We start from the raw sequence: 12840 nt of genomic DNA, 5'->3' as shown, positions 1-12840 counted from the left end.
AGCAATGAGTTTATTCAAAAAAACAGATCATCATCTAGATGGACAGACAGCCAGTGCATAGCTGTGGCAGGGAATCCGATGGCAAAACTATAAAAACCACCTCTGAGTGGGGGACAGGGAAGCCAACTGGGAAACAAGGGTCAAACCACAAAAACCAAGCTCAGCACCTGGTATAAAACTGGGAAATATTCACAGTCCAAGAGGTGTAGCAGCCAGAAATTTTTTGAGAAGATTAAAAGGTGTGTGAGTGCTGCAGCTGGGCTTGAGGAACTAATGTTTCTCCATTTAGGTGGGTGGGGTCAGTGAGGACACTGCTTGCAGAAGTTATCGGTTCAATAACTCACCAGCTTTGTTGACTTTGGAGTCTCCAGAATCTCTGGAAGAAAAGTGAAGACAAAAAGCATCAGAAGTGAAACAGCATGCGGTGTTTTAATAAACAAGGGCCGGAAGTATCAAAAGAAACAACCGTTTTCGCAAAGGGGGGGGGGGGGGGGGGGTGTGGTGACGCAGTGGGTTTGGCCAGGTCTTGCTCTCTGGCTGGTCTGGGGTGCCCTGCGACGTACTGGCATCCCATCCTAGGTGTGTCCCCTCCCCCTCCAGCCTTGGACCCTGTGGTGCCAGGTTAGGCTCTGTTCACCACAACCCCACTTGGGACAAGCAGTTTCAGCCTGTGTGTGTGTGTGTGTGTGTGTGTGTGTGTGTTTTAGCTAACCATGAGACAGCAACCAAGTTATCAGATGATGGTCAGGGTGAGTTAAAGTGAGTGTTGTTTGGATGTCCTGGTCAAAGAGAGTTTATTATAAAGATATTCACAAGCCTGGAGGAAAACATCAGCAGATTTCTGACAATGGAAGCTTTCTCTTACAAAAAGAGGACACATTATCTGATATCAAATACAAAGTTAACAAAAGGCTTATTTATCAGAAATAGGAGTTTAAAACAGATCCATAACACAGATGGATCAAACAGGATATACAATGTGCTGTTTGGTAGGAAAATTTTTATGGTGAAGCAACTGTTATCCTTGATGCCCTTGACTCAAACCTGGCTCCCCATTTCTTCTCATGTTCGTGGGGGGTTTCCTCCCATAGTATAAAGATGTGTCAGGCAAACTGGTGACTCTAAATTGCCCTAAGCGTGCAAATGTGAGAGTAAATGATTGTGTGCGATTGCCCTGTATAGGACTTGTGTCTCGTCCAGGGTGTTTACTACCAGTAAAATGTTACACAATTTAACCAAATATAGCTTTTTAAAAGAATCTTCCAAAAGTATTTCCATATTTTAATATACTTATATTGATCAAATCAAGGATTGTTACTTTTAGGCCTCCAAAGCATTAAACTTCAGAGACACAGTGGAAATAAGTTCTGAAAGTAGCATATTCATCGGATCATTACCTTCATAAGAAGATGCATTTACTTCATCTGAACTTATGCTTTGTGACATGTAAAAATGATCTACTGAACAAGACTAACACCTTTATTAGAGCATAAAAACTCCAGATAACTGCTGTAAACACAGCCAAAAACATCCAGTCACACAGTGCTATTATTACCCAAGAATACCTATCCCAATACAAAGCTGATTAATGAGCTGCAGTGTTTTGCACTCAATCTATTCAATATATCACAGCCTCTGTCAATCCACTAATGTGGCATAAAGGACTAATGTGGCAGGGTTATGTTGAGGGTGAATCTATTCCTGCCCTCCCACTTTACCTCGCTTAGGCAGCCTGGAGGCAGCAGATTCAGGAATGTCTGGGGATGTGCTTTCAGAGCCATCATCAACAACCTGGATCTGGGTGAAGAAATGACAATTTTAAGTGAACTGTTTATTCCCTTTAATGCTTTACCTAAGAACTGGTTAAATTGTGGTATTAGACTAACTGACTGCACTTTGAGAATAGCTTGTCTGCACCTATATCCGTCAATCTGTTAAAGAAATGCACTTTTGTTTTTCTCCAAGCTGTATGCAGGTTTGAAGGAAAGTGTCTACTAAATGAAAAAATGTAAATCCACACAGAAACTTCATTAAAATGAAAGCTTTTGAGTCAGTAGCTAATTTACACTTTAATTGCCTTCAGACCATCCATAAGGTACAATCTGAAGGAAGAAGGTTTTCTCCAACATAAATTTTGAAATTACTAATTTATATCAAATAATTTGAGTCAATTCTTCTGAACCTTTTCACCACAAAATACAGAGCAGCACTATGATCTGGGACTGTCTGACAAGTGGGGATGGGGAACATTTTGTTTATGGATGGAAAGGCCATTCGGCGGGGCTCAGGGATACCTGGGACTGGCGCACAAAGATGCCGTGGTTCTCTTCGCAGGTGAAGTAGCGCTTTCCCTGCACCGTGCCATCGTTCTTGCCCTTGGGCTCGTCCAGGATGACACCCACCCACTTGCCAGTGGCAAAGAGCGTGGCGCCGACATAGGCCACAGTGCCGCGGTGGCCCTTTCCAATGACCTCCACAAGGGAGCCCACTTTGACAGGCTTGCCCCCACCATCTGAGCTCATCTTGCTAACAAGGCTGCTGGTGAGCTGTTCAGGGAGAGGCACACAGTCAGTATCTCAGCATCATCAATTCCTAGTTATAGGTGCAGGACTGAACTGTGGGGGGGGGGACTAATCGCTACACTCACACTGCAGGAGATGTACCATACCACTACTTTTCTGTGACTACCATCAACACTAGTGGTTTAGAGTTGTTTTTAAGCATAATGAAAGGTTAATGTGCCAATTTCAGCTTCTGATCATCCAATAAACAGCTCTGGTGCACATCAAAGGGTCACCTCAAATTCAAATTAAAATTTTATTTGTCACATACACAACCATATATAGTACGATGTGCAGCGAAATGCTTTGTATAGCTGTCCGACATAAGTTTAAAAAAAAAAAAAGTACTAAAATGTAAAAAATGTATTAAAAAAATCCATTTATGCATATGTAAAAGCAAAATATACAGCAAAAGCACCTGTCCAGCAAAGTTGATGCCTGTGATCAGATTCATATCTGCCTAAAATCAAAAGGTTTTAAATTCTTACTGGTGGACCGATTTATCACATTTCAAAGTGAAGTATGGTTAGAAGACACTGATGATCATGTGTGTCTATCTGGACAATGGATGCTGAAGAACCCATCCTGAACATCCCAACAGCCCATGAATGCCTGTGCAGCTTTCTGAAATTAATGGCATCTCGGTTTCAGCTTGGGAGCAACATGTGATGAAGCTCACAAAGGAGCCATTTGTCGTGGACACAGTGGAATGTGAAGTCAACTGGAGCTTTAAGGTTGGATTGGCGCCTGTAGACACTGAACACCGTGGGTACCCACAGCCTGCACAAATCATTTACCAATGTATTCAAATTACATCTTGTAGCATAAATCAGCCCATAACGTCAACAATGACATTTTTCTTCTTTAGGCTATCAACAGCACAACAAAAATATCAGAACAAAAACAATTCAGCACTGATACCCATTCACAAATCCACTCTAAAGCAATCCTCAGTAAGCCATTGAGAGGATTACTGAGGTTCTTAACCAGGACCTCAAAGGTCATGAAGGGTTCTGACACATAAAAGAATAATTCTCAGTCATAAAATGAAAGTTAAGTTGCAAAGACCAAATCACATAGCCAACTTTTCACTTCTTAGTACAGCAATGCAATGTTAGGGAAAGCTGGCAACTATTATTGTTTAACTTTTAGTTTTTAATTCAATGCAATTTTATACAACACTGAGCAAAACTGTAAACGTTGATATATAATGCAGTAGGTTCAAACTGCAGATTATTTAAGAGCTTACCGTGAGGACATGTCTAACACTAATCCCTTGTTCCTTTGTTGCATGGATATGGTGCACAGAAATTAGAGCAACAAACTTTAAAAAAAATCAATATGTAAAAAGCCATTTTAAATGAAATGATTTACAATCCATGTATTATACACTGAATATTTCAGTGCAAGTGAAACTGCTGTTTTTAACTTTAGTCTTTAAGTCCTGCCTCAGTGTCTACATAAAATTGCAACAGTACTTAAGTAAACTGAAAAAACCCAGACAGTTTATCCAGGGATTACATTTATGTAGACAGTATCAGTCACTCAGTCAGTTCTGAACAACATAGGAGCAGCTACAATTTCACCATTTTTCCAGAACCAATTTAGTCCAGGCAGTTGACAACCCTGCAGATCATTTTGGGTACTCACCCTAGGGGTAAGCGAGGGCCTCCTACCCACTGACATGGTGTCCCTTGTTATTATCAAGCTTCTGCACTTTGAAACAGTTCTAGTCCTTTTCTCAATTCTATTAAACGGGTGGGTGGGGAGAATTCAATTACACTGCCTGCAGTTTCTCCCATCGAGAGTCATACATGATCACAAGCCACCTGTGAGCTGCCTAGATTGGACCTCTTCTCCCCCTCTGGCCTCAGAGGCTCCTGGGAAATTTGAGGGGGGAGTCTGAGGCTGGCAGAGGCATGCTTCCACCAAAGGGGACAGAGGAGTAGGAAAAAAGCAACAAAGCACGATGCAAAACTAAAAGCTCCGGACAGAGTACGGTGAAGACTGAACCAGCACTTGGTCCTAGTGCCCTCCCCTCCAGACACAAAGCTCCAGGAGGCTAACAAAGGTACTTCTCAGCTTTCGTTTGCACTTAACACAGTAAGATATCCCCAGTATTGTTTGTACACTTATGAATAATGAAAGGACTGGGAGAGGGGGTGAGCTGTCCAACAGAAAGGGGACACTGCAGACACTGAAAGGTGACTTTCAGATTCTGTTTAAGATTCTTGGAAAAAGTGACTAAAAACATTTGCAACTTTGACTCATGTAACAGTTTACAAAAATCTCAGTTGGTATTTAGCCATTGAGTCCAAACAGACAGATTTTTCCCCATTTTAGGTCTTTCACTGCAAAACATGTTAAACAAAAGCAGGAAAATATATGCAACTCCTTTCTCTGAATTAACACTGCTCCAGCTCAGTCAGTGTTAAACCACATGCACAGTGACACCCAAAGAAGCCTCACTCACTGGCTGGCTTAAAACAAACAGTACATAATATTTCACAAATGCTTTCATATACCTGCTGCTGATTTTCTGATTCTGAGGGCACAGATATACAAGAAAGGACAGATCAAGCAGTTCGTTCTTAGTGATCTCAGCTTTTTTAATGTGTAGCAAAATAGTGTTTGCTGGGGTCAAACATCTCACCAACAAACTTGTGAAGAAAGCAGGCTCCATCATGATCAGGATGAGAAGGAATTCAGAGTCCATTATGAACAATAGCGCACACACCCCCCTCCACATGGCAATCTCCGTGAGTCACCGGATTGTTCAGTTACAGTGACAAAGAGGCACTTTTGAGGGTCCTTTCAACAGCCACCCACCTCCGTAAAGCTAGTAAAGTGCGTGTTAGCGACGTCAGTGGTGTTGCAGGGACGTGCATTAAGTACTTTGAGTCATTGCTCTGGTTTATCTCTTTTACATTTGTTATAGTTTAACCCCAATGCTAATTTTATCTTTTTCATGTTGCTTCCTCATTTCTGTTGGTATAACTGCACCTTGTTACGTGTCATGTTGAGCTGCTGTGAGTTTCCCTACAGTGTAGGGATTAACAAAGCTTTACCCTATCCTTCATATTTTCTATAAATCTAAGTATGTGAGATGATGTACATTCTTTAATGTAAAACGTATGATTTTGTTCTCCTATATAAATACATCCTCAAATGGACTTCCTGCTCAAAACAGATTCAAATAAAAATGATTTTGTGCATCACATTCTCACAAATGCTCTGAATTCATGTTCATAATATGTACACCATCCAGAAGGCAGCTGCTAGCGTAGTGGTTAGAGATGCTGCCTGTTGGACTCAAAAGTCGCAGGTCTGATTTCCACCTCTGGCTGTAGTACCCTTGAGCAAGGTTACTTACCCTGAAATTGTCCCAGTAAAAAAAAAAAAAAAAAAAAAAAAAAAAAAAAAAAAAAAAAAACTTCACAGCTATATAAACAGGTAAATTATGTTGTTGCTTTGGGGAAAAAGAGGGGGGGAGAAGTAATTTTGTTCAGCTTCCAAAAAACTTTTCATTAAAAATATCACAGATAATGAACTGTTTTTCATAATGTGCCAAACAATTAGTTTTAAGAACTTTAACTCAGAACCGTAGTTTATCATACAGTATTGTACTTTAAAAAAAACCCATAAAATTGCAAAGAGCGCCCCCTAGAGACGGAACAGCTGTACTTTAGGTCAAAATCTCTACAGCGAGTGGCATCACAGATATCGCTCAGTATTGTCTTTTTATGCATTTTTGATTTTAGCACTACAGTTCACTAGTCTAGTTTCCCTAATCTTCTAATTGCGGCACAGCGATTGTTTGCAACTAGGAATTTTTGGCCTTACACCACCTGCTAGACTGTCTGGTACACCACGGGATGGAGTTAATCGGTTGACATTTCTAACATCGGTTAATCAAGTCTAAGACTTACGAAATAAAACATCAGATCAGTACGTTCCCAGCTTCCAACCGTTTACGCCGCCCGGCAGCGTCATATTTCCACAACTCCGACTCAATCAATGTGTGTATAAAGAAATGTATTTTAAAAGACGCTGGAGCGGCACAAAAAAAAAGAAGTTCCTATACTTCAGATATTCGTTTTAAACTTTTCAGAAATCGGAGTGGATAAGGTGTCTGGAACCCATCATCATCGCATCGAGCGGCCTAGCCTCCTCCGCACGGCGGTCGAGAACTCTGCCAACATGAACGCTCCTCTCAGGCTTCGCGGGCTTTTGAAGGGCATTTCACATATTCTGTGTAGTGCTTTCTGCCCCTCTGTATTTGGATTTCAAATAAGATTATGTTCAGTGGACATTTTCTACTTACCAAACTGCCAGGTGGAGAAGTTAATAGTTCTCCTCAGTTTGCTGTAGGAAACCGGTCTCGAGAAACCCGGATGTTGCTCGCAGTTCTATTTCCGTTTTTTGGCAGTGTCAATTTCAAATTAAAAGGCCCCCACAAAGCAAGAACAAAATAAATGTTTCATAAAAGTCCTGTTACAGAAGTCGTATATCAGTGTTTTCTTTTACTTATTTATTATTTCAAAATTACACACATTCATATGAGCATAATATAAAACACACATTGTCATGGTATATTAATTGCCATATAGTTAATGGTTATATTGCTAACCATTAACTATAGTTAGGATAGCATTACACACACACACTTGCTGAAACTATTTGCATTAGATTAGGATAATATTATAATATGTATTGGGAATAACTTATTTACTATTTTTACATAACTTACTTCAATATTAACGTGTAACTCCATCCCTGTTTTTAGATACGTATTAACACCCCCCTACTCCCAGGAAAGGCAAATGGGGCGTGTGACTCAGGGTCACTTTGTGTTCCATTATGAACCTATGCAAACCACATGTCATTCTTCTGTACACCTGTATATAGTGAAATGATAATGAAACATAAATAGAAATGTTTCTGCAACCTTCATGGGTACCCTACAACTATTTCCCGAATGCCTCCCAAGTAATAAGGGCAAACTCCCTCATGGAGCCCCCAGGACCTTTCGCTGCTGGAATGAGATCTTTAGGAATGCCATAGGTGCTTCGGATGGTGTCAGTTTATCGAGAACATGGTGAATTCCTCATATTCGTCCATGGCGCAGCCCTTCAGAACCTCAACTACTTGCAACTCACATTAATCTAGGGACAGCTAGTAGCCTAGTGGCTAGAGCTGCTGCCTTTGGACTCACGGGTTCAAATCTCACTTCTGCCTGTACTACCTTTGCGCAAGGTACTCACTCTGAATTGCTCTAGTAAATTACCCAGATGTATAAAGGGGAAAATAATTGTAAGTACCTTAACATTGTATGTGACTTTGGAGAAAAGCATCAGCTAATTTCATAGTCTGCAGTAACCTATGACAACAGCATCATACCTGTACAGTCAGAATGTAGTTTTCAGTTAAGATGATTACGGTTAGGGGGTGTGGTGGCGCAGTGGGTTGAGCCACAGTCCTGCTCTCTGGTGGGTCTGGGGTTCGAGTCCCGCTTGGGGTGCCTTGCGACGGACTGGCGTCCCGTCCTGGGTGTGTCCCCTCCCCCTCCGGCCTTACGCCCTGTGTTACCGGGTAGGCTCCGGTTCCCCGTGACCCTGTATGGGACAAGCGGTTCTGAAAATGTGTGTGTGTGTGTGTGTGTGTGTGTGTGTGTGTGTGTGTGTGTGTGTGATTATGGTTAATGGGGGGAAGCAGTGGCGCAGCTGGTTTGGCTGGGTACTGCTGGGGTTCGAGTCCTGCTTGGGGTGCCTTGCAATTGACTGGCATCCTGTCCCGGGATAGGCTCCAGTTCACCGTGACCCCGCTTGTGACAAGCGGCTTCAGCCTGTGTGTGTGATTACAGTTAGATGTATTCATTTCGCTAACCATTTTCTCAACAGTGGCTTACAATTTTAAGTTACCTACAATTATTTATCCATTTATATAGCTGGAAATTTTTATTCAGGGCAAATTTCAGAGTATATGGAATGATCACAAGTATATGCTCATACAATTATATGTATTATAATGCATACACTGTACTTGAAAGTATGCAAACCCCTTGTGCCTCCTAGTTTTACCACAGAATAGTTATTTAATGGGAACCAGTCATTATTATCTGATATAATAATACATTATATAATAGGTGTGTAATGATCAAGGAAGGAAATCATGTGTGTTCTAGAAAAAATGGTAGTGCAAGTGCAAAAATAAGTGAACCCCAAGTTGCATTAGTTAAATCAGGCAGGTAATTAGAATCAGGTGTGTAAATTAATCATTTATTCCATTTATAAATTTAAGATTTGAATTTTATAGGTTTATTTTAATATTAATGTCCATCCCCATAGGGTTCACATACTTTCAAGCAGCACTACACACAATGTAAATAACTTGGATTACTTGATTTTATGGGAATGAAGGGGCTTTAATGCTTATTTATAATTTCACCTGTGTTTCTAGAATGCCCTGAAATTTAAAGCTTTTCTAGAACATTACAGTGGCTGAACTGTACTTTACCAGCTTTAATGCCTTAGAATACACGTTGTGTAGACAATGGGAAAGGTTAACTTAACATGTGATCCTTATCAAACATCATACAGAATTCAGTGCCTGTTCTGAGTGTGGGGAAGAAGACAGAAAAAAAGGTTATTTTGAACCATGACTTCTAGCCTTTAGTGCAAGTTAAGATGTTATTGTATTCTCTTGCCAGCATTTGTGAGTCTGATACTCAACCATTTGGATTTATGAGATGCCCTCAAGACCAAAAAATATTGCTCTATTGCACAACACAGTCAAATTGCTTCCAGGTTTTGTTTGTTTGGAAACAGTGAGTGTGGTAATAAAAAAGTTCAATGGTTTCAGCAATCTGTTCTTCATTTCTTATTTTTCAGAAGCAAATGATATTTGCGGAGTTGTTCCGCATCTTCGAGTTCTGTGTATATCTTGATGAGACAAAAAAAATGCACCCTGCAACAAGGAACACTTCATATGGAGCGCAGTCAAAAGTTGTGCTCTGGATTTTAGAGGTGAGGTCAAATGTAATTTTAATTTAGTAGATAAATATGTGGGGGTGTGGCGGCGCAGCGGGTTTGGCTGGGTCCCGCTCTCTGGCTGGTCTGAGGTTCGAGTCCTGCTTGGGGTGCCTTGCGATGGACTGGAGTCCCATCCTGGTTGTGTCCCCTCCCCCTCCAGCATTGCGCCCTGTGCTGCCAGGTTAGGCTCCAGTTCGCCGCGACCCCGCTTGGGATAAGTGGTTTCGGACAGTGTGCGTAGCTAAATATGTTTAAAAAATTAACAGCAGTGACAAAAATACATATTTAATAGGTAATGAAAGAGATTACATAAGAAAGTGGTGGGAAAAATGCAGCACCTCAGTTATTCTTAGCTGATGAAACACTACATTGCTTTTTTATATTGAGCAGAATTATATGGGCCTGGATATTTATGCGTTTATTCATCTGGTTCATCTTCTCCTAGACCAGTGCATATGCTGTTGGAAATCTCGCGACGCTTGTTCCCAACAAAAGGGCACAATCACACGTCCGCAGTGTCAGAGAACATTTCATGTGCAAATCGGTCTAATCAGCCATCTGCGCACGCACATCGCACCCCCGCCCCTACCCCAGTCTGACTAGATGGTCCTTGTCGACAACGACGTACAAACACACATATGCTGTGCTCAAAAATGTCTTTAAAATAAAATCTATAAATGCACTTGGTGCAGTATGAACCCATACCAAGGCTGCTCCCGTTAATAATAGGGTAAAATGCAGGTGAGCACAGGCCAGTGTGTCCCAGGATAGTGGAGGGCAGCGTGTTCTCTTATGAAATGCACTGCTTGAGTGCAGCCTAGACAGAAAAGGTTTTGGAGGCCCCTTCTGCCAATAGCAGAGAACGACTGATAATGACAACTAAATAATACAAATGTCATTTCCTAGAGCAGCTGCTTCGTCTGTCATTCTGCTCTGGGAGCTCGTACCTGTACTCGATAAGCGTGAAATTCAGCAGCTTGGCCAACATCTCTGGGACGAGGGCCTCACCCACCCTCGCGTAGCCCATTCCCTCGTATAGCCTCTGAGCTTCACTCTGGACCACCGAGGTGTATAACATGACGGCCCGGTAGCCCCTCTGGCGGGCGAAGTCGGCCACGGTCCGGCACAGGGCCTTGGCAATGCCCAAGCCGCGGTGGCTCCTGAGAACGGCCATGCGCTTCAGCTCCAGGCACTCCTCCCTGACCGAGGAGGGCAGGCAGGCCACGGTTGCCACCACGCAGCCCCCGCTCTCCGCCACCCAGAAGCAGCGATCCTCGGGCTCCATGTAGGCTTCTTGGATACGACCCAAGTCCTTCTTCAGGCACATCTGGATGTAGCGTGTGAAGATGTAGCCCACGAGCTGGCGGCTCCCCGCCACGAGCAGGGCAGAGGCCAGTAGCGGCAGGATCAGTGACCTGGAGCTGAGCAGCAGGCCGCCAATGACGCATGAGGCGACAGCCTGGGTGAGGGGCTGTTTGAGCATGTGCAAGAAGGTGGAGGGAACGTGCTCGCCCATGCTCGTGGTGAACACCTTCTTGACCGCCTCGGCATCCTCGGGCCGGTATCTCCGCACGTGAAAGCTGGTCATATTGGTACCATCCTACAAATGAGACAATGTCAGTACTTCTACTCTGCAGTTTTTTTATTGTTAATTTCATTATTAAAAAATTAATCTGTTCCTAACCTTTATTTGGTTTGACTTTTTACAACAAGTTTCTTACACTGATTTACTCATTTATACAGCAGGGTATTCTTGCTGTATCAATTTTGGGTGAGATCCTTGATCAGGAAGGGGGATTCGATCTGGTAACCTGCAGGTTACGAGGTGATGTCAGACTATATGTCCTCATCACTAATGTTCTGCAAATTAAGTGTCAGTTTTTATCCAAAAGTCCTGCACCTTAATGCACTTATACAGAAATGAATAACACCCCTATGAAGGGTACAGTTTGAAATCCCCTCCCAGAAATTCAGTGTTCCATCATCTTAACCACATTCCTACCCACCCCCGCCAAAAATTTTTAAGAAGACAACAATGGGAATTTCACTAATTATGAAGAAATTTCCTTACAGTAAAATCTACTACCTGCATAACTATAATAGCAAACACTGTTAGTTCATAATTATTTTTGCACCACGTTCAGCTTATTGTACCTGCCGTAATGACCATCTGTGGACCAAACAGGTAAGAACTGGTAAACTGGGCTGGGATTTAACACTCTGCTTTTGAGAGAGAAAGACAAATCGATGGGGGACTGAAGTGTTGTCATCTCATGTGCATTTGCCATTTATGAGAGATTGATTTTTGTTTCTGGTTAAAACTCCAATCAGGTTACCACACTCTTATGCACAGAGCACACAGGGGTGTTACCATTCATTGTATCTGAACCCAATAATATGAAAACATGGATATAAGTGCTGGTATATGAACATGGGCGAAAATATCAGTCAAATCACCCCAGAGACACAAAAGATGGGCTTTATTGGAATGTGACAGTGAGCTGGTAGCAGTGTGTGACAATGACACACTGCCATATTGTTACACTGACACACTGTTACACAGACACATACTGTCACACTGAAGCACTACAATGAAACAGTGTTACACTGACACACTGCAGACATAGTGGAGCTAAGGCAGTAAACAGGAACCGACCCGTCCAATCCCCGATGTTCTGAATGAGATCTGGAGAGGAAGCAGCCTTCAAAGTGCGACTTACACCATTGTGTTCCAGACACGTACTCTCCCATCTATGGTCCCAACCTTTGGCGTGTACCCCTGCGTGCTTCCGCGTACTTCTATTGTGTGTGTCTGTGGCGGAAGTGCGACTCACGTGTTTCCCCTCTGTCTGAGATTACAGAGAGGGTTGCCAGGTTGGTACAAACCCCCCTTTATGGGGGATTTTCGCAAACCATGGGAGAAACGGTGCAGAGGGTTATGTTAAGATTCAAGATTCAAGAGTTTATTGTCGTGTACAGTAAACAGTTTGTTACACCGTACAATGAGATTCTTACTCTGTGAATCCTCTCAGCAGCCAATCACATAAATTATAATGACATGAGGAAAGAAAAACACAAGAAAAACACAAGGAGAACAGAAGGCGTAAATCACAAATTTACAAAAATTACTATTAGTGCAAGGTCACAAATTACAAAAATTACAGAAATTACTAAAATTACTATTAGTGCAAAAATCCAAGAAACGAGGTTATATACGTATATAAAGTGTGCAATGACGGAAACCTACG

At 42.2% G+C, this 12840-nt stretch overlaps 2 protein-coding genes across 5 annotated transcripts in view; both read right to left on the bottom strand.

The window, feature by feature from the left end:
* Nucleotides 1-6962, bottom strand: part of LOC108930908 (dynactin subunit 1-like) — a 28317-nt gene extending 21355 nt beyond the window's left edge. For all 3 annotated transcript variants that reach the window (XM_018746391.2, XM_018746392.2, XM_018746393.2), the window contains exons 1-4: nucleotides 6886-6962; nucleotides 2295-2546; nucleotides 1719-1797; nucleotides 345-376 (exon numbers count right to left, since the gene is read on the bottom strand). In XM_018746391.2, the coding sequence (XP_018601907.2) occupies nucleotides 345-376; nucleotides 1719-1797; nucleotides 2295-2522 (339 nt within the window). In that variant the 5' untranslated portion in view covers nucleotides 2523-2546; nucleotides 6886-6962. The remainder of the gene's footprint in view (nucleotides 1-344; nucleotides 377-1718; nucleotides 1798-2294; nucleotides 2547-6885) is intronic.
* Nucleotides 6963-9860: 2898 nt separating this feature from the next.
* LOC108930887 (probable N-acetyltransferase CML1) lies at nucleotides 9861-12533 on the bottom strand. Of its 2 annotated transcripts, none has more exons than XM_029252432.1 (2): nucleotides 12249-12533; nucleotides 9861-11192 (listed from the first exon to the last, which is right to left on the bottom strand). In XM_029252432.1, the coding sequence occupies exon 2, from the start codon at nucleotides 11178-11180 to the stop codon at nucleotides 10488-10490; it is 693 nt and encodes a 230-aa protein (XP_029108265.1). In that variant the 5' UTR covers nucleotides 11181-11192; nucleotides 12249-12533; the 3' UTR covers nucleotides 9861-10487. The 2 variants fall into 2 exon arrangements, with proteins under 2 accessions (XP_029108265.1, XP_018601884.2); XM_018746368.2 differs by having other exon boundaries at nucleotides 12313-12533.
* Nucleotides 12534-12840: the final 307 nt, after the last annotated feature.

This window comes from Scleropages formosus, chromosome 5 (assembly GCF_900964775.1).
Source record: "Scleropages formosus chromosome 5, fSclFor1.1, whole genome shotgun sequence".
NCBI classification, from domain to species: Eukaryota; Metazoa; Chordata; class Actinopteri; order Osteoglossiformes; family Osteoglossidae; genus Scleropages; species Scleropages formosus.
This window is presented reverse-complemented; position numbering and strand designations above follow the sequence as displayed.

What these genes read in the sequence shown, in the direction of transcription:
- LOC108930887 (XM_029252432.1), bottom strand. Translation starts at nt 11,180, where the DNA reads ATGACCAGCTTTCACGTGCGGAGATACCGGCCCGAGGATGCCGAGGCG.